The sequence below is a fragment of the Dysidea avara genome, chromosome 10 (genome assembly GCF_963678975.1).
Source record: "Dysidea avara chromosome 10, odDysAvar1.4, whole genome shotgun sequence".
Classification (NCBI taxonomy): Eukaryota; Metazoa; Porifera; class Demospongiae; order Dictyoceratida; family Dysideidae; genus Dysidea; species Dysidea avara.
Window position 1 is genome coordinate 8923672 of NC_089281.1, and position 23922 is coordinate 8947593.

The 23922-nt window shown below is 39.7% G+C and overlaps 5 protein-coding genes and 1 pseudogene across 9 annotated transcripts in view; 4 read left to right on the forward strand and 2 right to left on the reverse strand.

Moving 5' to 3' along the window:
* The first annotated feature begins 156 nt into the window (after positions 1 to 156).
* Positions 157 to 3169, forward strand: LOC136269261 (calcium-activated potassium channel subunit alpha-1-like). The gene is made up of 2 exons (XM_066064787.1): positions 157 to 1629; positions 1683 to 3169. Exons 1-2 carry the CDS (start codon positions 411 to 413, stop codon positions 3047 to 3049), a joined length of 2586 nt encoding a protein of 861 aa, XP_065920859.1. The 5' UTR covers positions 157 to 410; the 3' UTR covers positions 3050 to 3169.
* Positions 2998 to 9982, reverse strand: LOC136269266 (3-hydroxyanthranilate 3,4-dioxygenase-like). The gene is made up of 10 exons (XM_066064795.1): positions 9774 to 9982; positions 6963 to 7128; positions 6842 to 6904; positions 6530 to 6663; positions 6114 to 6157; positions 5986 to 6059; positions 5300 to 5371; positions 4125 to 4187; positions 3282 to 3367; positions 2998 to 3229 (listed from the first exon to the last, which is right to left on the reverse strand). The coding sequence occupies exons 1-10, from the start codon at positions 9863 to 9865 to the stop codon at positions 3160 to 3162; spliced, it is 864 nt and encodes a 287-aa protein (XP_065920867.1). The 5' UTR covers positions 9866 to 9982; the 3' UTR covers positions 2998 to 3159.
* LOC136269260 (uncharacterized) lies at positions 9967 to 14547 on the forward strand (annotated as a pseudogene).
* LOC136269269 (uncharacterized) lies at positions 14447 to 15459 on the forward strand. Its single transcript, XM_066064798.1, has 2 exons — positions 14447 to 14722; positions 14813 to 15459. The coding sequence occupies exons 1-2, from the start codon at positions 14643 to 14645 to the stop codon at positions 15381 to 15383; spliced, it is 651 nt and encodes a 216-aa protein (XP_065920870.1). The 5' UTR covers positions 14447 to 14642; the 3' UTR covers positions 15384 to 15459.
* On the reverse strand, positions 15391 to 17690 carry LOC136269264 (uncharacterized). 2 transcript variants are annotated; one of them, XR_010707264.1, is made up of 13 exons: positions 17454 to 17690; positions 17232 to 17370; positions 17093 to 17173; positions 16923 to 17028; positions 16663 to 16865; positions 16501 to 16616; positions 16315 to 16450; positions 16177 to 16265; positions 16015 to 16123; positions 15888 to 15967; positions 15768 to 15844; positions 15632 to 15720; positions 15531 to 15582 (listed from the first exon to the last, which is right to left on the reverse strand). XR_010707264.1 is itself a non-coding variant. In XM_066064792.1 (12 exons), exons 1-12 carry the CDS (start codon positions 17520 to 17522, stop codon positions 15477 to 15479), a joined length of 1443 nt encoding a protein of 480 aa, XP_065920864.1. In that variant the 5' UTR covers positions 17523 to 17682; the 3' UTR covers positions 15391 to 15476. The 2 variants fall into 2 exon arrangements, 1 of the variants encoding a protein (XP_065920864.1); XM_066064792.1 differs by having other exon boundaries at positions 15391 to 15582; positions 15768 to 15967; positions 17454 to 17682.
* The window catches only part of LOC136269262 (RNA-binding protein 25-like), a 38334-nt gene continuing 32045 nt past the window's right edge, over positions 17634 to 23922 (forward strand). For 3 of the 4 annotated variants that reach the window (XM_066064788.1, XM_066064791.1, XM_066064790.1), the window contains exons 1-3: positions 17634 to 17768; positions 17869 to 18010; positions 23433 to 23527. In XM_066064788.1, the coding sequence (XP_065920860.1) occupies positions 17875 to 18010; positions 23433 to 23527 (231 nt within the window). In that variant the 5' untranslated portion in view covers positions 17634 to 17768; positions 17869 to 17874. Of the gene's footprint in view, positions 17769 to 17850; positions 18011 to 23432; positions 23528 to 23922 lie in introns of those variants that run through there. The other variant, XM_066064789.1, reaches the window with a different exon arrangement.

Sequence of the window (23922 nt, forward strand, 5' to 3'; positions counted from 1 at the left end):
CAGGCTTTTCCTGAAGCATTATTGGCCATGGTGAGCTACTACACTAGAAATTTTGTTATGCATTTTGTATACATTTGGTTTTCTATCTTACAGATGTTTCAGCCAATCTTGGTTCCTGTGCTCCAAATATTGCAAATAATTGTACCAATGAAGGAATCAGTGAGAACTACTGGAAATACTTGGTTGTGTCTACTGTGCTGTTGATTGTTGTCTATGTTCCAGTTTTTGCATCTTCGACATCCGTGAGTGTTTACAGGTTTTTTAGAAAAGCTCAAAAGGAAGCAGAAATCTTTGAGAGAGGTTTATTACGCCCAGTGTTTACCTACAAAAAGAACAGTATTAAATATTTGCAAGAAGTGGCATTGGGAGGGCATGGTCCTGGAAACATCATAATTATTGTGTCGTTACTGATGAATTTAGCTTACTTTGCTTTATACTGGAGGAGAACTTATCTGTTGTCTGAAATATGTCTTCATCAATACGACCCTGAATGGAAAATTGAACTAGCTTTCACTTGTTACTTTATTGCGTATTTTTGCTTGCGGATGTTTGGTGGATACCAGCGTCGTGAATTCTGGGTAGATGTAAAAACCATTGTTGATATCATTACTCTTCCACACATTTTTGTTTCTATTGTTGTGGATCGTGACTGGCTTGGTCTTCGTTTCCTTCGTATCACCTGGTTTAGCCACATAATTGATTTCCTGAGGCAACAGACTTTATTTAAATCACAGCGGGGGATTGACATTCTATCATTACTTTCTTATTTTCTGATATTCTGGATTGCTTCATCAGGGGCACTTTATGTTCTTGAAGTAACTGGTGATCCTTGGCATGACTTTGCAACACGTCACTGTGACCTTGCTTTCCCTGACTATGTTTATTTCTTGATTGTTACCATCACAACTGTTGGGTATGGTGACATCTCACCAGACACTGAAGTTGGTCGTATTTTTGTTAGCCTGTTGATTATTGTTGGCATCATCCTTGTTGCCTATGCCACTCCAACTATATCTGAGCTATTGGAAAGTTACTCACAATATTCTGGCAGCTACACACAAGTAACTGATGCTAACCATGTTGTGGTTTCAGGTCACATCACTGCTGAGGGTATCAAGTACTTTTTAACTGACTTCCTTCATCCTGATCGGAAAGACAATTACACAAAAGTTTTAATTCTCCACCCTAAAGAGCCAGACACTGATTTGAAGACGGTTATACGAAATAAATTCCATCGTGTGAAGTATTTTAAAGGGTCTGTAATGAATAGCAATGATCTGAATCGTGTGAAGATAGACCGAGCAACTGCTGCTATTATATTGACTCCTAACTATACCCTGAATCCTGAAAGTGAAGATGAGAGCAATCTGATGAGAGTTGTGTCTATCAAGAATACATGTAACAATACCAAGGTGATAGTTCAGGTGCTCCAACTACACAGCCTACAACAACTAGTGCGTATCCCAAGTTGGCGTCCTTCTATTGACACTGCAATTTGCAAGAGCGCACTCAAATTAGGTTTGATGGCACAGAATTGTTTTTGTCCAGGAATCTCAACTCTTCTGTCTAACCTCATATACACTACTAGTGAATCAGGTGGCAACGGTTGGCAATCTGATTATATGGAAGGTGAGTGTGTACAAGTATAACTATGAACACATTTGCATACATATTTTGTACAGGAGCTGGCAATGAAGTCTACAGGGTAGAAATTCCTGAAGCATTCCATGGCATGCTGTATGAAGAAGTTTCACTGCATTGTTTTATGAATTCACAACTGCACATGATGTTGATTGCAGTCGATGCTTCATCACGAGACAGTTCTGAGCAACTTATTTACCCTGCACCTTTCGGATTCACTATTGATAGAGGAATGTTTGGCTATTTTATAGCTCAAGATGAAGAACAGGCTTCAGCATTAAGAATGGTGACATCTGAGGGAACGTATGTAGCAAGACGGATGGAACCAATTACAGAGCAGCACGATACCATACCATTAATGGAAGTTCAGGTTCAAGTGACCCCTCCAAGTGACAGCAATCAGCTTGAAGTAAAACCAAAATTGCGACAATCTGGTGATAGCAGAACTGACCTTTATCACAAATGTGCTAAGGCAATTGAGTTTGATCAAGCATTACTTACTGAACCCACAGAATTAAAAGGTCACATTGTTCTGTGCACTTTCAGTGAGAAGGATTCAGAAGAGTTAAACTTGCGCAGCTTTGTGTCTCCACTGAGGTCTTCCACATTACAACCAGATGAGCTGAAGCCAATTGTAATCATTGGCAACAAAGAATGCATACAGGCAGAGTGGAGTGAGATTGAAGAATATGATAAAGTTTTTGTCATTGATGGTAGTCCCCTTGATCAAGATGTCCTCAAGGCTGCCAATGTGACTCAATGCAATTCTTGTTTGATCCTTGGATCTACTAGTAGCCTTGATGAAGACCCAGCCCTAATTGACAAACAACCGATCCTCTGCTCACTGACTCTTTCTTCACTAGACTTGACTGGAAAGCACATCAACAAAGTGACAGAGCTTTACAGAGAAGAAAACGTGGAGTTTCTAGACCTAGAGGATGATGACGACAATGCAAGCACATTCATTGCTGCACAGCCATTTGCTTGTGGAGAGTGTATATCCAGTTCAGTGTTTGATTCATTGGTGGGAGTTGCTTATTATAACTCAGGTGCTACTGGCTTGTTCGAGAAACTGGTGACAGGTGGAAGCACAAACCAAGCTAAACCCAAGCTGAGGAAAAAGTCACGCCGCATGACATATTCCCTTCCACCTAAGGAGAAACCATCATCCTATAGGCCGCGGTTTCAGCAAATCTCTTTGGAGGAGCCAGAATATGAACAGTTTCAGCACCAGACCTTTGCAAACCTATTCAAAAGTCTCCTAGAACAAAAGAAGTTGTGCATTGGAATCTACCGTCGCATTGAAGAAATTGATGAGTTCTCTAAGAGATATGTCGTCACATCACCTGACTACGGTTTTAAGCTGAAACCCACAGACAAAATTATTGTACTGGAATCTTACAAATAACTAACTGACAATAGTTTTGTGCCTATGGCTTGATAATGCACTGTTGTTTGTATGCATACACATTTGTGTTTTCTCCTTAGATTTTTTTTCAATTGATTTATCAGCTTTCTTTACTTGCAAGCCAGTGGATTTGTTATTACAGATACACCGACAGAATTGGCACTTCTCTTCACAGTGCACCTACATGAGGCAAGTTAAATTCCTTGCAGTTAAACTAAACAAAAAGTGTTACCGTTCTTCAGCTGTGATCAGTATCACATCATCAGATTTCAGCACTTTGGTAACTCCATTCTCGTACTCCAATGTGGTCTCCCCCTCCTGATAACATGTAACCAGTAAACAATCACTAATGGGTGTACAATGGTTTACAGTCATTACATTATTAGTTTACACCACAGTACTAGAGTCGTGTATGAGTACCATTTTGATACAGGTGGCTTACACTGCTTACCAAGCATCAACATAATCCATAAGAAAGATATAGTCTTTTTATGAGCCTTGTTATTTGAAGCCATACAAGGGTTGTATGCATGTTGGCATGAGTGAGGTGATGACATTGCAAGATAATAATGCATGAGGCTATCTTGTAGCAGTAATAGCTAACAGGTTCTAACAGTGAATATGTCTTCCACCTGCATGAATACCTACCAATTGTCTTCTACCAGATATTATTTTAGTTCAAGCAACTGAACAACCAGAAAAGAGGCATACATTATTGCTATCAAGGGCAATGTGACTGTTCTATTAGAATATCTCGACATTTCGCATGCACTATATAAATCAAGTTTTATCATGGTAATTGCCTCAATTGCGAGTCCATTATTTCCACTGCATTATTGTAGGTACATTAACAGTTTTATCTGATTACTTAATCAGAGTGGCTGACTGTATCTGTTAGACTACCTCTATCTTCTTTACAAGCAATGACTAGTTAAGTGGGGAAGAAAGCCATTTGAATGTGACTTTTACAAAATTTTCAATTCTTTAATAGTTGCAAACCACTTTATGTTGTAGTCAAAAAAATCTCATATAATATTATGTAGTAAGTTTACATACACATCAAAATAACTCTTACCAATTGCCATAAAAAAGTTTCCTTGCCACTGAGCTGTTGTATCCCTTCTCCAAGTACAACCACCTTTAAAAATCAGAAAAGTAAGTTACAACATTATTTAGTGCTAAAACCTTTCTTTTATAAGAGGACCTTATGTGGATCTTATTTGCTACTGGTACAGTTAAAAATTATTAATTTAAAGGGTTCTAGCGATAAAAAACTAAAGTAGCGAAACGGCAAGAGTCCATAATATATATATACTAAGGAGACTCATATACACCTGTAGAAGGGCATATCGTGAAGTTATGACGTAACACTTCTGAGTTCGCCTGTTTTTCTTTGTATAATTAATGATGTCATTAGTTGAACATGGTATCGATTGAACGCGTGTCTACCAACGTCGCTAGCAACCAAATTAACTCCAGCTCTAAACATTTCTCACCCAACTACAATTGTTCCTTCATGGGTTAAGACCGCTTCGTAGGTGTTTCTTACTAGGCCAATCGCGAATACGGCTATCCTGAGCGTCGCAAGTGTGAAATGGCACTAACGATTCTTGCACTTCTACGGCTTCATGTATGTCACAAACCACAACATTTTGTCGTTACATCATAACTTCACGATACGCCCTTCTACAGGGGTATATGAGAGTAGGATACTCTCCTCAGTATATATGTTATGAGCTCTTGGAAACGGTTATTACAACATAGCATGTGGGAGTGTACACTAAATCACAGCTAAATCATTAAGATGCATGGTCACAACGTACTTTGATTGTTAAGAGTATGGCGGCGGCGGTTTTGACCTTTTAATGGGTGTGGCCAGCTACATGTGTCTACTCCACTAGCAGGCAGGCAGGCAGGCAGGCAGGCAGGCAGGCAGGCAGGCAGGCAGGCAGGCAGGCAGGCAGGCAGGCAGGCAGGCAGGCAGGCAGGCAGGCAGGCAGGCAGGCAGGCAGGCAGGCAGGCAGGCAGGCAGGCAGGCAGGCAGGCAGGCAGGCAGGCAGGCAGGCAGGCAGGCAGGCAGGCAGGCAGGCAGGCAGGCAGGCAGGCAGGCAGGCAGGCAGGCAGGCAGGCAGGCAGGCAGAAATAACACTCACAAAGTCATTGGCTTTATATACTTTAACCCTTGATAGTTGCAATAAAAATTTTGGGCCCACTACAAAGACTATTGTTACAATATATTCAGTGTATTACCTCAAACTCGCCTTTACCAAACAGAGCCTTGCCAGTGTTCGTCTGAAATTCACTGCGGTGCTCTTTGATCCACTGAAAACAGCACAAACACACAAGAATAAAACATAATACCCATATAAAAGCCCAGGGCATTTGTTCCCTACAAGTGATTTTGTACCCAGTGTTTAAACGAGTCGGGAATTTATTTTTTAGAGTGATGAGGCAAAAGGGTGATTGTGGACAAAGTGGTGCCGTTATATTATCAGCTTGGAATCTTCACTTGTAACAATGAAGTACGAGGTGAAGCGTGTTTAATATATAGACTGTTATAGCACACAAATCCAACATTTATTTATAATTACAGCCTAGTTTTTAGCATCCCAGTGTTTAAATGGACCCAGGTGTGCATTCTGTAGTTTGGGATGAAGTACATGACATGCATTTTAACCCAGGAATGTATTTAAGCCTGGCTTTAATATGGATATAAATGGTATGAAACAAGACACTACACTGTACCGTATACAATGTACATGACATGTCTACCATTGGCATTGTGAATATTCTATTAGAATTATATACAACTCAGCAACGGGGACAACATTTACTTTCACAGCAGTGTTCCCAGATGGAAAAATATAAACAGCTGTTTTCATTGTGCAGCAGACTGACTATGGAAAGAATAATACAGCTGTTTTATGCAAACTAACCTGATTGAAGTCAAATGGTTTCATCACTGATGTTGTTGTATCGAGTTCAAAAGGTGGCGGGGCAAACGTTTTTCCTATTTGAAAGAGTTAATAGTAATAGTTCCATTTTACCTGTTTAATTGCACTACCTTCTGGCAGCTTTCCTGTGGCATGTTCTTGAGATGCAAAGAACCTAGACAATACAACGGCATTAAATATTATGATTTGTATTAAGGGTGAATTGCTTTAGCTTCACATTATATATAGGCCATGTTGCTTAATGGAGAAAACTGATCCTCTAGCTATAGCTGGCTGATCAAAATATAATTTTAAAACTCATTTCAACTGAACCTGAAGAGCATGAGGCTGTTCTGTAAGGGTAAAAAAATGCAGGAGTTAAGTATCCTTTAATCATAAAGATTTCACAGTCATCTTAGCGCTATCACTTGAATTTTATTATCTCCAGATTTGTAAAATTTTGGCATGGCCTTATGTAATAGTCAGGAGAATTTTAAATATCTTGGAGTTTATTTAGCATACGACTTCACAATTACAGCTCACTCACTTCTTTATCACTGGTCCCAACTGTGTTCCAAGGTCAAAGCAATGGAACCATTCCTCCCATAGTATGTCTGTTGATCTGTCAGCATAATAGCGTAATCCATCAGTTTCATTATCCAACCTTTCTCGTTCTATCACCTTCACCAGTTAATGTACAATAGAATAGTACATGTACACAAACATATCTATTTGTTTATAATGCACATGAGCATGTGTTGTTGTGCGTGCGTGTGTGTATGTGCACGCATTCATGCATACAAGTGCATATACACAGATCCATGTGCACAGTGTGCATACACAAACTCAACTTCCTTACAAGGCCAACGGTATTCTCAAATCTTTGAGGAGAATGTGGGATGCGACAAGGCAGGACAAAGATCTGTTAGACAAAGTAAACCCATCACATGTTCAAATGTGTATACACACAAAATACACACCTCTCCTTCCTTAATGGTCACATCCTTGTGCACTCCTTTCTCAACGATCTTCAACACCATGTCTCCTTTCACCTGATAAAAGATCTCTTCTCCTTCTTCCATATGGTAGTCCTTACGAACATTAGGGCCACCAATGAACATTACTTTCAGCTGTCCAGCTCCATACCTGAGGTTAACAAAAGTGAGCAGAGTGACTTTTATTGGCACATAATCTATCCACACCGAAATACCTGTTTATCAGTACACTACATAAGATCCATTCCTAATAATTAATACCTGCATTTGTTATGTAAAATCACAAAACTACATTATTATCAGGACTTCATGTTGATTCATACTACCATAATCAGTAATTGTTTGTTAGTATGTGCATGTCTCTGTGTGTGTGCCATATCAGCACCAAGTTAGCAGTAATGTATTGTAAAACCAGCAATAGCCTTTTTTGCATGTGAAAAATCTTGTGGTATGCATTACAAAAACACGTTGTTAGTATGCCATTTACGAGGTATATTTTAAATGGTACAGGGTGAACATTGTTGCTTGGTCACCTCTAGTCACCCACTACACACATTTAAGGAAGAAAACTGCAATACTAGTATTTAAAAAATGATGGTAGTTATTACAGCATAGCTCGGTAGGAAACAAAATAATTGTTATACCATGCCAAAGTAGGGATTTCCCACCAAGCTATGCTGTAATTGCTACCATCATTCATCTCTTGTTTCACAACTTTTTTATCACTTGGATCCCTACTTCATTTTTAAATTATAAATTTTTAACATACTAGTTTGTTTAGTTTTTTTTTGCTAAAGCATACAGCTAGCTATAAACATGTGAGTGTTCTATTAGGATGACTGCTGTATTAGAGTATCTCGAGCCATCCTGTGTTTGCCAAAAGGGGTGTGGTCATTGTGGTTTCGATCGATCATTACAGTATCTCGAGTCAGCCTACCAACTTGAAGGTATGTGGTCATTATTAGAAGAGAGACGCCCGCTTTAGCGTAAAAGGAGTGTGGTCATCGTGGTCTTGATAGATAGATGTCACAATCGATAAGATTGATAGTGTTTAGAACAAACAATGGGCATGATCTTGAGATCTATTGTGAAGATACAGGTAGCTATCTCGAGCTATCTAGTACTGGTACCTCTCTGTACAGTAGCGTAGTCTAAGTGCCTTAAATAATTTTGTGGCGTCAATTATGCTGCTTAAAGAAAGTGTTGATATGGAAAATTAATGCCTCGATATGGTTTCGTTGGATGAAGAAGAAGACAAGCAGCCTGATTGAAGATAAAAGAAAAGACAAGGCGCAGAGGGCATGCACTCGTCGGAACCCCAAAAGGCACATTCCACTGGTGAGTTTGTTATTGTGGCGTAAAATTCTGCTTCGCTTGGCCTCTAGGCTTGGGACCGTGGTCAGTGAGTGAGTGAGCAGACAAAATTTCGAGTTTGATGATTTTTTAAATAATTCTATATCTGGCCACCTATAAGCATTTTCTTGCTACATTTGATGCTAGATAGACCAATATTATTCCGTAAAGGTGATTTTCATTCTATAAAATGTTTGTAAGCTGGTTTTTAAAAGGCACCATTTTTGGTGGCGCGCATCATTTCAGGTAATCCCTATTTAAACAGTACTACCATACTGTTTGATAACATTTGAGTTGATTACTAACACTTTGTGCACTTTTGACCACAGCTATCCAAGCAACTGAACACTGTATCATTTGATACACTCACTATTAAATCTGTAAATTATTTTTGTCTCTCCATTTATCATCTTTTTTGTACGTAGCCTTTTAAGTCTCTGTGTGTGTTTTGCTTATTGTAACTATTGTTTCTTTTCTTTGTAGTGTACTTTTGTGTTGTTATTCTTTGTCCTTGTAGTGTTATTTTTGTAATGTATGTGTTTAGGGAAGCACCCTTGTACAGGCTATGAATTAGATAAATAAATAAAACTAACATAGCAAACACTTCTTTATGTCTAACCACTGAGAATGGCTGACCTTACAAATGTATACAAACAACACAATGGTTGTCAAGAACTTTATGTCAATAGAGGATATGCATACCGAAAACATTCTAATAAGCACGTGACGGTGAATGAAGTACGAATTGATTCATAGTGTGGCAGTATCAGCGATTTTTACAGAGCGGTGATTTCATCTACCCAGGAGATAGTATAACTGGCAAGCGAAAGGCTGCTCGTAGCGTCAGTGGTGAGTTATAGTCCTAGTGAAGTTATCAGCGTTTCTTACGGAGAGGTGATTTCTTCTACCTAGGAGGTGGTACACCTGGTGAGAGAAAGCCTGCCCGTACCGTAGCATTAGTGGTGAGTTATAGTCTGAGCCGCACTAGCTACCCATACTTTTGTATGGGATTTTCACAAAATTTCAATAGTCGTTCACCGTCAACTTTTTTTTGGAAAGCGCCGCCGCACTACTGTAATTTATTATTGTTCTTTCGAATAATATAGTGAGCATATCCTCTATTTGTGTCATAATAGGGTCAAACTCTCGTATCACACACAAGTTACCATTATCATACATACAGAGTTGTGCCTTTTGTGTGGATACAGCAGAACCTCTCTTAAAGTACCCTCCTTGTAAAGGATACTGCACATTTAACCTCCTTATAAAGGACAGTTTCTGAGGTCTCTATAAGCTTTTACCAATACAACTTATATGTGAAAAGGACAAACTCAATACAACTTCATCAAAATCAGTTGGTCCCAAAGTGTCCATTAAATAGAGGTTCCACTGTAATCACTAGTACAACACACAATTTCTTAGAAACAATAAAAACAGCCTCACATAAGTTTATTACAGACTGGCGGCACAAAGGAAGACTTGTTTTCTTCGATCCATCGATGCATTCCTTGTGGGGAACCTCGTGGGGAACTCATTTGGGCTCCTGAGAGGATTTTAATCGAAAATCTCTTCCACAAAGGTTACACGATAGATTCGAGGGTGGTACTTATCTAAGTTCGGGCGGCTGCGCCAGACTAATCGATATGCGCACTATTGTCACGTGCTAGCTAAAGTTGTTTTGACGACGAGATGCAAACAGATGCAAATAGCTTTACTGTGATCGCTAAGCCCAAGAACGAATCATATTCCTGGAAAATCGAGGAATGCTCACTTTGTTGTGATGCTAGGTCAGATCCATTTTTATTTGATGCTGTTATTCAGCCGTCCACAGACCACGCCTCCTTTTACAAAGAAGCCATAGAAGATAGAGTGTCACAATTTATCCACGGCTGTAACGTGACGATAGCGACGTATGGTGCGGCCAATGCTGGAAAGACGCACACGATTGTTGGTACAACTGGACAGACCAGATTGAAATCCGAGGCAAGAGGAGTGATCGTACGAGCCGTCGCACAGTTATTCGACTACCGACTACGTGCATTCAAAGGAGAACTCCAACAAAGTGTTTCACATAACAGCTTCGTTCTACCACGTATTTGGTGATGGAAGAGTTGCTGATTTATTGGACACACAAAAACGAAATGTAGATTTAATAGGAGGAACTGATCCGACTTACTATGCAGCTGACGTCACTAAACAGACGATACACGGTGTTGAAGAGGTGATATCTCTAGTTGAACGCGGATCGTTGATGAGAAATGCAAGTGGCTGTGTCAGAAACAAGAATCAGCAACAACCTAGTCTGTTGAAACAACAGCAGCCTCTGTTGCAAGCTTACAAAGCACACTTGAGCCACGCCTTCTTCTGCATATCTTTAGAACAACAAGAGGAGCAGCAGTCAGCCAAAATATCACATCTACGAATAGTGGACCTTGCTGGTCATAATGTAGACAAGTATCATACAGAAAATTGTGAAGATCCAGGTATAGATGTCTTACATAAGCTTATGACATCCACAGCTAGTCTAGTGTTAATACAAGAGTCACCTTCCTTAGGAAAGCTTTTAGGACAGTCATTTGGTGGTAACACCATAACTGTCTTCATATGTAATGTTAACTTGGATGACAGTGAGCTATCTATCAAATGTCTTAGTATTGTACAGTCGATGGTGAATAAAATTACCAATAAAGTTGTCATCAATGAGATTTCTGTTGATGAATGCAAAATAAATCTCTACATGAATGAAGCAAATACTTTGAAGACAAGTGTCGCAAAAAAGTGTGGTATTGAGGGTGATGTAGAATTGTGGAAGCACGAAGACAATGGACAACTCACTATTAATGGAATAGTTGTTGGTGAATTGAGTGAATCTTGCCAGAGTATTGTAAAGAAAGTTAAAGAAATAGAGAAGCAGCTAATCAAAGGGGGAGAATCATCTAAAAAGCCTAGCCCAGCTACTGTTACACCAATGCAGCTTCCTCCTAGAGTCCCAGTGTTACCTGTGAAACCAAAACTTCCTACTTTGGCAGCCCCACTTGGGACAATGAGACCACTTCCCCTTCCACTCCAGGTTGCAAACAAACAAACACAGGTATGAGTATGTAACAGTTCTAGCACTGGTTGATTATACATTAAGGGATTCATATTGTGTACTATTTCAACATTGTCCCATGGATATATATGCACAATTATGTGATTGCAATGTACCCCGAAAAGAGGCATGTGTGCATGCCAAATGTATTCTATGATTTGACTTAAGCTCTTTATAAATATTACAGGAAAGGGATACTGACCAGCTTTCTGTCCCTGCCATCACAAGTACTAGTCAAGCTGTTTCTATTTCCAATGCAGGCAGCACAGAATCAGTAGGAGGTAAATACAATACACTTTTGCGTGATAAATGTGTGTAATGCCTTTTGTGTAGTCAGTGAAAGTGATAGTGAGAGTGATGAGGAAGTGGCTCCAACACTTCCCCCAGCTGGGATGCTCCCAGCCCTTTCTGGGATCCCTCATGTCCTACCTGAACGATTACCACCAACTGTCCAACCTGTTCCTTTAATAGTGACACCTACACCACCAACTGAAGAAGCCAAACCACCTGCATCATTAACTGAAGAAGCTAAACCACCAACTCATCCTGTGATACATGTACAGCCTCAACCATCAGAAATGGCCTATGATACTAGTTCAATCCAAGCCTTGCCATCCTCACCTCCCTCCCCAGATGAAGTAGACTCAATAAAAACACCTTCACTAAGTGACAGTGATGATGGTAGCATCATTGTTAGTCCTTTAACTACAAGTCCATCACCACCATCGATTGCAGCGATGCCTGCAATTCTTGGAGGGTCTTTGCTATCTCCACAGCCTTTAGACAATACTATTCTGCCTCCACAATCTCGTTCATTGGTTCCATTAGTATTACCACCAAGACAAACTTTAGCACCTTTAAATCTCCCAGGTAACTTACCCCAACAACCACTACATGTTGCTGCACAATCCTTAGACACTTCAATTAGTAGTGAAGCCACTCAAGATAATTCTGAATGGGGTAAGAACACAGTAAAGAAAGTTCATATGTATAACAGTGGTTTGTTATTCAGCATCCCCAAGACCTACACTTGCACAGTCAATACTTCCACCAATTGGTAAGCCAAACAGACTGGTATCTACTGGTTATTTATCATGTTTCTAGGATCTCTGCCGAGATATGATCAAGTACATGGAAGTGCTTCTACTAGGGGTCGACCACAGTTGCCTTCCTACACAGCATCACCAACACCAGAGCCCCCAACATCTCCTACCCTTGAAGAAGACCAGACTAGAGTGACTAGTCTTGAGGAAATTCACATTGCAGCTATGGATGGTGTTAAAAGTTCCACAATGAAAAAGCTGGTAAGCAGCAAAACCAAAGTCATGTATGTACTTACTATCTTCTTTTTTTTGCAGGCATTACGTTATGGTGTGGATTACAGAGATCATGGGGGGCGTACTCCATTGATGTATGCTGTATTAGGGAACCAGCCGAAGATGTGTGAACTGCTGATACAGTTAGGGGCTGATGTGAATACCACAGACTACTCTAGTCTTAGTCCCCTGCTATGGGCAGCATACCACCTTCGATCCCATCCAATGAGAATACTACTACGGTATTAGCTGAACATTTGAAATAATAATTATGAAGTTGCATACTTATTACTTGTTTACAGACACAATGTTGACATTGGGTTTTGTGATTCTGATGGTCGTAGTGCATTCCATTGGAGCTGCAAGGCACCAGATACAAAATGTCTAAAGCTGCTCTGCAAGTTTGCTAAAGAGGGCATGGCTGACAAAGCAGATGGGGAAGGACTAACTGCATTGCACTGGGCTGTGATGTGTGACAACGATGCACATATTCGTGTACTGCTGTCTTCAACTGATGCTGATACAAGCATTACTGACAGGGAAGGAAGAACACCTCTGAACTACGCAGCTCTCAATTATTCCCCTCACTGCATTAAAGCAAGTGTTACACACAGCAATGCAGTTGGTTAAATTTATTACTGCATGTTTTACAGGCAATACTGGACAACCAGGATATCGCTGTTAATCAAATTGATCCTAAGGGAAGAACAGCTCTCCATTACTCTTGTGCAGAAGGTTCTGTTGATTGTGTTAGAGCTTTACTGTCATACAAAAGGTACACAATTAAAATTATCCAGAGTACGTACTTGATTACATGCTGCCATCAGTTGTGACATCAATGCTCAGGATATTAATGGCACCACTCCAATTCATTGGGCAGCAGCAGCAAACCAATCTGGAGTACTGCAGTTTCTTTTAAGGTAAAATGACTATTTGATGGAAATGTTTTGTTAATATTATGACATAGACGTGGTGCAGACCGTACCATGCTAGACCATGAGGGTCTGACAGCATTTGATCATGCTCAACAGGTGATATACTAGGCTAAGGTATATACCTCACTTCAAACCTATTTTAGAGGGGATATCATCAATGTGTTACCATTCTGGAGTCTTACGGACTGAAAAGACAATTCTCAGTGTATTCACTTGCTTCGCAAGCATCACTACCTATACAGCCACCTCGACCTGTTGATCAACATGGTCATGTGATTCCAAAAAGGCCTGGCAGACAGTTTAGCCTTGCTCCAGACAGCACAGCTAGTTCAACATCAACATTAAACCGTCCACCAGGTGATGGGCACTCACATCCTGATGGTGCAGGTGATGTTAGGACACCATCAGCTCCACTAACTCAGCCATGTTAGTTTCCTTCTTGTATAACGGTACTTCATATCATTAATTATAGCTGTAGCAACAGCCAGTTTTGCAGGAAGTTCTACTCAGCACGCTGCAGAAGCTTCATCTGGGGTTGCATGGCAGGAAGTTAGCAATGAGAGCTTCCATGCAAGTGCTTCAGTGAGTAGAGTACTCATGATATTTGCATTTACAATATAATTCTGTTTACAGCTACCACCTCAGCAAAGGAACGGCTTCTTTTCCAGGTTCCTGTCTGTATTTTCATGTGGATTATGCGGTAGAAGTAATGCTATTGCTCCTGCTGAAATGGCATCACAAGCAAGCTAGACTCTCCTCTTTAAAACGCGCAGGGCTTATCGATAAGCGCCCACACAGGAAATTGCTACTCTTCAATAAATGCAGACTTTATCTGTCCATTCCATTTGTCTAAATGGTACATAATTCTGCTTGTACATATTTTAACTCCGAATCACAAGAATCACACTTTCTGATAAATTATTATTTTGAGCGCTTCATAACACAGTTGCGATAGGCGTTAAATAGAAGAATGCTTGGCAGACTCTCGAGAAGTTTTGCGAGAGTACTGGGAAGGGGACAGCAACTACCCCCCACCACTCAAGCTATTGAGTAAGTTTACTGCAATGACTTAACATCTGCAGTATGTGTGCAACACTGCTAGCTTTGTATTTTAAATTTACCCTTTTTGTGTACGTGCAGATTTAAACCTGAAGCTGAGCTTGAGAAGCCAGCAGTCTCACAACCAGAAATCATCTCTGTATTTCCAAAACCTCTAAATAATTTTTGGGGGAAATTTTCTGTCTCAACAGTGGATTATTTCATCCACTATGTTGATGTAAAAAGAAAACCAATTGGAGATTACATTGAGAAACCACTAGCAGCAATCCGACAAGGCAGTTTGGTGTATGATGTTGAACTAATACCTGGACAAGGTGCTCGACTAGCACGTTCACCTGGAACTTCCATTAGAATTTTAGACAAGAAAGATACATATGCCGTCTTGCAGTTGCCATCCAAAGCCAAGCGAGAAGTGGACTTAAATTGTGTAGCACGTGTGGGAAAAGCTCCTTCGCGATTCTTTCCACACAAGAAGTTAAGTAAGATAAGACAGAGAAGATACATGTACAATCGGGACCACATGCTCAAGAACAAGCCCAGAAGACTTTACGAGAAACACATTTTTGATGAGAAATATCGAAGAGAAATGGCTCCAACAATGCCATCTCATAAGGATGACTATGATTACAAAAGATTTGGACAGAAAAGATAAATATGTACAAATTTCATTGCACAAAAGATCACAAAAATAAATACCAGTAAATACAATAATGATACAATCCTTAATGGGAAAATAATAACTACATTAAATAGGTAGGGCAATTTCTGTAAAGTTATTGACCGAAAGTCCATTTGTACTGTGTCCTGTTTGGCCTCTAGTGTTGGCTCCCATACTAAATAGCTTACCAGATCTATGAGGTAAAGTGATAGTGAATTTACTATTAATTTTACAGTATTTACCTGGTAAGAATTATAATATGATCATCTCCAATACTGGCAGCTTTCAATTTATCAGGAAAATGTAGCTCAGTTGGAAATAGTGCAATTTTCTATCAAGAGCACAAATCAAGAATAGCTGTGACAATCACGACATTACTTTTTCTAATGATTCAACTCCTTCCCCACACCAATATGCGCTGCCTTGTTCAGTGATGAAAATTGACATGCCCACCCCTGCCACAACATTGTCCACAGTATTATTTTGTAGCTTCTCTACCATTCTTGGCACCACTGTGATCTTAGTATGGCCAAGTCCAAGTGTCCCATCACGATTCCGGCCACAGCTAAACACTTTCCCTACATGAAGAACACTATAAATACAGGATGTTATGAGGCCACAGTACCTTTGTTGTTTAAAAACAGAGTATGGTCTACTCCAGCAGCAGCACTGGTTATCACCTCATGTTTACCATCACGCATACAATCTTGAAAGTTAGCGACAACCATTGATGGCTGAGATGAGGATTCAACATAATCACAAGCACACACACAAGCAGCTGTGTCACCTGGTAAACATCTTTGGTTCCACCTAATCCAAGTTGACCACCAGTACCAGATCCAAACGTAAATACACCTCCATTATTAGTTATCAGAACTACACACAATACATACTGTATGACACTTCAAAGTTACTAGCTATCTACCATTGTGTGCAATTCCAGCTGTGATATACTTGATATCAGCTTCCACTGGTAGCAGGGTAGGTCCATGGCAATATTTCACTGATCGGCCAAGTCCCAACTGTCCTGTATCTCCCTTACCTGTCACATAAACTTGACCCTGTTAAGTGTAACAACAATACCTACAGATTGAATAGTTTCGTGACGTACCATGTCTGATAGTATCATAGTATGGCTACTACCACAGGCTACTTGTACACAGTGTATGTTACTCAGGTTTCCCCTGACTAAAAGTGGCACCACACTTGCGTCATAATTACCTTGACCTGTAGAATTATTTAACAATGTTATAATTCTACACAGTAGACTAACCTAGCTGGTCATATCTTGAATCTCCAAACATGAAAGTCATCCCTTTGTTTGTTAGCACGGCTGTGTGTGCCGAGCTTGCAGACACTTGCACCACCCTACCCATCTCAGGTGGTATGTAATCAGTTATGTCGGACAGTGTGGCACAATCATCCTGACCACCATTACCCAATTGACCAAACCGGCCAGCACCCCAAGTAAACACTCTATCAAACAATTACAAAGTTCCACCTATGTACTCAAAAGAAGAGCTGCAACAATACCTGTTTCCAGAGGAAAACACATTCTGATAAGAGCCAGATGCTAATTGGGTATAATGCAGTGAAAGTTGGTCAATAGTATGCAGTCGTTTCTTCCAAGAACCATTTACTAAAATGGTTATAAAAATGATTATCGTGACTAGATAGGAACACATGTACAGTTATATACTTACTTCTTGCACACATCTGACCAAATCTTGGATTCCGATATCGTTTCATAGTCAGTCGAGCTGCTTCTTCAGTAAGTCCATATCCTTTAAAAAGTGGGAATTGTACTCTATACCAAATAGACCATAATAATGAATATTGTACCTCCAAAAAATGAACAAGTTTGCTCCATGTGTACCAAATCTGCCACACTTAAGCTGTACCCATTTAGTATCTCCAACCATATCTCATGTGGAAGGCCCAACCAATTCACTTCTTTCTGACTTGGGCATCTAGGTCTTCCCTAAATGATACATGTCGATCATACGGCAAACGACGATAGTACAGCCCCAGCAAAAATGGCGGGGCTGCATGCATATAGCTAACCTTTACTTGAGACCTGCTGTTTGCTTTCGTACTAGGGGACTGCTTCGTTGTAAGATAAACTTCTGGCATTGCTCGTTTCGATGGTACAGCTGCTCATAGTGAGAAATATAGGTACTTTATACTTCTGTGCTGTAGTTCTATTAATAGTATCCAGTGTTCTATTAATAGTAGCTAGAATCTATTTCATATTTCGAAAAAATTGTAAAATCTAGAAGTTTATGCAAATACGAAATACGGTTGTTCACGCGTGATTAGTAAAAGTTGTGAAAACTCTTATTATACCGAGTAACACTAATCTTCGCCGTGAAGAAAATTGTAAGTGAAGTTTTAAAGGAATTTGTGTCATTGATATAGATTGGTGTATTCTATTTAAAGCTCATTTAGAAATGTGTTTACGTTTGCATCCTTTTTAAAGTTAAAGATGAATCAACTTCCCCAAATAATGCAACCTCCGATGGGCGTAGTTCCGCCGCAGTTGACTCAAGTCTCCATGATGCCTGGAACTGGGATGTTTTTCCCGCCCCCTCCATTAGGCATGCATCTTGGAATGACTCCAGGTATATTGTGTGTATCTATGTGTGAGTGTGTGCGTGTAAGGCAGCATAGCCAAAGTGGATAGAGCACCAACCTGGTAATTAAAAGGTTCCAGGTTTGATGCTTGGTTATTCCATAGATTACCTATAATCTATGAATAACGTCTATAATCTATGGTTATTCCCAGTTGCTGTTGTTTTTCTTGACCAAAAAACTTTACTTACATTGCTCCAGTCTGATAGTGGTTACCTGGTAGCCTGGTGTTAACTGGAGAACCAAATACTTACTCCTTGTTTTGCTTAGCAGTCTTGTGTAATGGAACTTCTGGCCCCACTACCTCTATCCATGACAACTGTGATACCTGGACAATCCCCTGTGGGTTACAAGGAAAGGACTCAGCTGTCAGAGTTGTGCATAGGAATCCCAGTACTGCTTCGCTGGGTGACCGTAGCTGTGTTTCTCATGGTTTGCTTTGCTTTAATGTGTGTGTGAGTGAGTGTTGTAGTATGTGTATCATACAGTACGAAATGAAAAACACCCAAAAACCAGCCTCACTTTTCCCTAATGACAATGAAGTAGTATTGGTTAGGTAAAACTAAGCCCAAACAAGCTTCCGATCCGATACCGATAAACAAAATACACAGCCAATATATGGTTTTTCCAATAACCGATCCTGGCGATCCGATTATTGGTGCAACACAAATGGATACTTCGCTTTTCAGATGATAATTGATAGCTGGGGTGCAGCACCATTTCTTTCTTTTGATATGGTATGCGTGGGTTCACTAGTGGTGTGCGATATCAGGATTTTCATTTCAATACGATATCAATATGATAATGGAGTAAATATCAAAATTTTGGTTCGGTTTTAGATAATTTTTAATTGTGTGGGTGGATTAATTGCGTGGGCGGCCGATATTTATAAATATGCTTCAAATATAATTTACACACTAAAACTATTGCATAGAACTAATAATAAGCCTAGAAAACTGGTAGACCAGCTTTTAGAGTGTCTAGATTGTACATAATCAACCTTCATTTCTAGCGTGATTGTGTAATCACACTAAATGCTGTAGATTTATAAAATATTCTTCGATATTTCGATAATTGTTGCAAAATATTGCCTTTTCGATAAATATCGAAATCTGCTAAAGCAGTATCGAAAATCAATACGATTATGCTATCAACAAATTATTGTGACATCGATATTTTTTCAATATATCTAGGGTTCACCAGTCACAGTAATTTTATTTTCCGAAAAAGGTTAACAAACAAGTACACAAAAGTTTTTGGAATTTTCAATTAGAGCTGGAGTAGTGCTCAATATTAAATTACAGTAAAACAATCAGAAGTGGTATATACCCACTGTACATGGTATCTTGAGCACAGTAGGGATATAACACTTCTTATTGTTTTAATATCATGCACTACTCCAGCTTGTTTCAGTACTTTATGGATGTGCTACTTGTTTCAGTACTTTTTATGGATGTGCTATGGTCCCTACTCTAGATTAAAATTCCAAATTTTTTTGTGTACTTGTTTGTTTTAGGAATGAACTTCCTTACAAACTGCCTGTAAGATTTAATGCCTTTTTGCATGGCTTTTTGCATGGCTAGTTGAGTAGTTGTGTCACATTTAACCACTCTTAATTGTGGGCATTCCAGTCTACTTTGTAATATGGTGAAAATGTGGAAGAAGTCGTCTTATTCTTAAGTAGAATTTTAAATAATACAAGCTTTGATCTTGGTGTACTTTCCTCTATCTGTGGACTTTGACAATTCCATGGCTTTGGCTACAGCTTTGTCGGCCATTTTAATTCCTTGGGCACAGGTAATACTGGTAATTTCTTGTCATCTTCGTCCTTGTTCACCCTCCTAATGTACTTGTATAACGCCATGTGCTCCGGAACGTGGAACCATGTGGTGATAGTAATTAAGGTTTGGTGGTGATTTTAATTTGGTGATTGGGGCAGAATTCGCCAAACCGCCAAATTAAAATCACCGTCAAATGTACCATGCATACGGTAAAATGGAGCAAGAAGACGAATGGAATCCAGAGGCCAAGTTTGGACCCTCCATGGCCCTCAAATCACTCCAAATTGATTGATAACACTATTGGCGAGCTCTCTGTGAAGTCCCAGCTCACTACACACCATTACAACAAAGCCATGGCCATTTAAAGGTGCCAATCTTCCACTCGTCAGGGTTGGAAGAAAGCTGCTGCAGAAACCAGACTTGCCAGTCCTGAAGGAAATACAGAGTGTAATGTGATAGTGCATTAGACCAGCAATCCATTTCTGGTAAAAACGTAAGTTTGGTTTTGTGTGTGTGGAAGCTGGGTTATATGAAATCCGGTCACATACTGTATGCTTGATACAGTGGTGCCCAACTTTTAAAAAATATATACAGTCAATTGTGGACGTCATAACTTGTGACAAATTACTTGGAGGTGCAACACTTACTCCACGACAGAGAGCTCAAATTGGGAAATACGCTGCGGACCACGGTCCGACTAAAGCTGCAACTCATTTCAGTTCACTATGGAAGATCCCAATCAATGAATCGACGGCCAGGCGGTTAAGGTCAAAATACTTGGATGTGTTAAGCGAAGCTTGTGAAGAAGCGTCTAAGAATCCAAAGAAAGCAGGAGAAGCAGTGACAGTAGAAACTCTTGAGACAAAGGAGAGGAAAGGCCCTTGAAACTTGGTGAGGAAATGGACGCTGCTGTCCAAGAGTATATCGAGTCTCTTAGATTGACTGGCACTGTTGTTAATGCAACTGTAGTGATGGCAGCAGTGGAAGGGATTGTGGCAGCAAGAGATGTAACCAAGCTTAGGCAGCATGATGGACATTTTTATGGTGGTCATATTAATATCACCAAAAGTTGGGCTAGGTCTATATTAGATCGAATGGGATACGTGAAGAGAAAATGTTCAACAGCAGAGAAAACTACAATATCAGAATTTGATGAAATTAAGGAGGTGTTTTTAGCTGATGTTGCTGCAGTAGCAGTGATGAGGAACATCCCAAGTGATTTAATATTTAACTGGGATCAAACTGGGCTGTCAATTATTCCAACTGGGAACTGGACGATGCACAAAGCAGGAGCCAAAGTGGTACCAATTGCACACTCTGATGATAAGCGACAAATAACTGCCATGTTGGCAGCCAATGCAATGGGCAAATACCTCCCACCCCAGTTGATCTATAAAGGAAAAACGACAAGGTGCCATCCTGATGTGACTTTTCCACCTGGTTGGGATATCTGGCATACTGACAATCATTGGTCTAATGAGGATACAATGAAGGGATATCTCGAGAAAATCATTATTCCTTTTGTCAACCGTAAAAGAAAAGAATTGGGTTTACAAAATAACTACCCTGCACTTGCCATCTATGATGGATTCTGTGGGCAGACTACTGATGCAATTTTTTCATTGCTCACTACTCACAACATTTGTACAGTACAAATTTCTGCCAATTGTACTGACAAGTTGCAGCCACTGGATATTGCAATTAACAGGTCCATGAAGGATCGCCTTAGGGCTAATTTTCAATCATGGTATGCTAAGGAAGTCAGCAAGCAGTTGAAGATGTCATCAGTTAAAGAAGTCAGAGTTGATGTAAACCTGGTGAAAATCCCTGGATTATGGAAGCATGGAAAGAGATGGAAACAAAGCCACAGATGGTAGTAAATGGATTTAGAAAGGCTGAAATACTGGATGCCATTAAACTGTAAAAGTACTGCCGCATACTTATAGTATTATAGAGTAGTCGTGCTTATAAATACCAGTAGCTATGTACAGATATATTGTTTTGTTCAGCACTAATAGAATAAAGTTTCAGCAAACACTAGGAAATTCAACAAACATGCAATTCTCAATACAATTAATCAAATGTGTTCTCATAAAATTTTGCAAATACGTGACACACCTTATGAATATTATCACCCACCTTTCACAATAGTTTCTCTGTCTGCAATACTAAGCACTTTCCTGTTGAAATTGACCCAATGATCATTTTGTTGTGACTCATTACCATCTTGCTCATCTGTTATCAACATCTTTTGCTTTTTACTAGGATGTGATTCTTCCTTGTTACCACTGTGTTCTCCATCTACTGGTAATTTTTTCTCTTTTTTGGAATTTCAAATCGCTTGACAAGCCTTGCTACATTGGACAGGTGGGGGTTAACACCAGTGAACGTTAGCTTACATGGCATGTCGAGGCCTCCCTGTCTTAAATCTGTCGAGTACTGTCTTGGTCCCGTTATAGTACAACGAATTATTCCCCCAACTCCAAAAATACACTGCAAGCAGCAGAAATCTTTCAGGGCACGCGGCCGACAACCATGGATGAATCTGAGGCGGCTGGTTTCAATACTGCCACTGCAAATGGATTGCTTCTGTTTCCACGTTCCTGGTGGCAAATTAATTCTTCTCTGATAAACGGCGTCCACACGCTTTTATAAACATGATGACCACGAACAACTTGTTCACTCTCGTAGGACTCCATACTCTCAAGTGAGCAAAATGTTTCGTTAAACAAAATTAGTGTTTGCCAATTTTTTTCAATTTCCATTTCGCCAAATTAAATGTTCGCCAATTTCCATTCTTCTCCAATTTGCCAAATTTAATGATCGCCAAATGTACCATGCATACGGTATACTCCTATATTAAGCCCACCCACTGCCCCTATTACTACCACCTGTGATATTATTACCCGCTCAAAAAAAGCTGCCTAAAACAGGGCATATAGAAACTTATACACCCACACACTGATAGCTAGTAAAGTGATGGATAATTGGTGCAAATTTTGTTTGCACAGCTGTAGGCACTGGGAAGTTACTACACAATGATTACTTGAAATCGCCATATCTCTTAACGAAGCTTTGTGCGTTGAAGCTGGTTTTTGTCAAATCCATGCAGTCACAAGGAAACAAATGTGTTGAGAGCAAATAACTAGGGTTGTTTTGTGATAGTTCTTGTGGTTTGAAGTGCTATGCCTGTAATCAATAATTGTGTTTATTCTCTATAGAAATATGCATGTAGAGTTCTTTATACCTACTGTAATTCGCTTTATTTTCGTGCAAAAATTTTTTAGTGTAAAAATATTTTTGTATGATTTATGTGAACTACTGCTCTTTTAGAGCAATTGGATCTTGTGTAAAAATTTTTATGTAATATATTTTTGTACAAGTTTTTGCATACGAAAATGATTTTACAATGCAAAAAAAGCAAATTATGGTACATTTGATGGTGTATAATGTATATGATGACTTCATTAAAATTTCACTTCAGAGCACAGGTTTTTTTTTTTTTAATTGAGTGGCATTTTGTGTAGAGTAGAGGGCACAAGCTGTAAGTCATGGTAAAAATCACTATAATTATTGTTTACATTTACTGAGTGACCCAGCTGTGTACATGGTCTGTATTATTTTCCTACAGGGCTGCTAGGAATGGTGCCACCAGGAGCAATGATGACAACCCAAGTCCAACCCACCATAGCTATACAACCTCCTAAACCCGAAGACACCATAGTGGTATGTGACATGTCAGTAGTATATTTGACCTGTATTGGATACAGTTGGTGGTGATATTACTTGTTGTAGTCTCTCAAGATGGCTGTGTGTTTTTGTATGTATGTGGTCATGGAAAAAACTGTCTGGCACTTTTTTTGTGGACTGCTAAAATTCAGGGCAGTGCCAACCCATATATTGATGCAACACTGCTTAAGATAGAACAACTGTTGTGAGATGACAATTCTACCGGAGAAAACATCACAAAACTATTGTGCCTGCCCACCCACAAAGTAATGTTACCAGACATTTTCTTGTGCCCACACACTCTCAAAAAATGACTGGCTCTTGAGACTACAATCATTGTTGTCTGTTAGTAGAGTTTTTTTTCCTTATGAGCCAAACAGAAAAGATGTGCT

What these genes read in the sequence shown, in the direction of transcription:
- LOC136269261 (XM_066064787.1), top strand. Translation starts at nt 411, where the DNA reads ATGAATTTAGCTTACTTTGCTTTATACTGGAGGAGAACTTATCTGTTG. An exon ending in GCAATCTGATTATATGGAAG is followed by an intron (nt 1,630 to 1,682) that starts GTGAGTGTGTAC and finishes TATTTTGTACAG; the next exon opens with GAGCTGGCAATGAAGTCTAC.
- LOC136269266 (XM_066064795.1), bottom strand. Translation starts at nt 9,865, where the DNA reads ATGAGTTCCCCACGAGGTTCCCCACAAGGAATGCATCGATGGATCGAA. An exon ending in CCAGTCTGTAATAAACTTAT is followed by an intron (nt 7,129 to 9,773) that starts GTGAGGCTGTTT and finishes TGTTAACCTCAG; the next exon opens with GTATGGAGCTGGACAGCTGA. An exon ending in CACAGGAAAGCTGCCAGAAG is followed by an intron (nt 6,060 to 6,113) that starts GTAGTGCAATTA and finishes TCTTTCAAATAG; the next exon opens with GAAAAACGTTTGCCCCGCCA.
- LOC136269269 (XM_066064798.1), top strand. Translation starts at nt 14,643, where the DNA reads ATGCTTGGCAGACTCTCGAGAAGTTTTGCGAGAGTACTGGGAAGGGGA. An exon ending in CCCACCACTCAAGCTATTGA is followed by an intron (nt 14,723 to 14,812) that starts GTAAGTTTACTG and finishes GTGTACGTGCAG; the next exon opens with ATTTAAACCTGAAGCTGAGC.
- LOC136269264 (XM_066064792.1), bottom strand. Translation starts at nt 17,522, where the DNA reads ATGCCAGAAGTTTATCTTACAACGAAGCAGTCCCCTAGTACGAAAGCA. An exon ending in CTATGATACTATCAGACATG is followed by an intron (nt 16,451 to 16,500) that starts GTACGTCACGAA and finishes TACACTTAACAG; the next exon opens with GGTCAAGTTTATGTGACAGG. An exon ending in CATATTATAATTCTTACCAG is followed by an intron (nt 15,583 to 15,631) that starts GTAAATACTGTA and finishes TTTACCTCATAG; the next exon opens with ATCTGGTAAGCTATTTAGTA.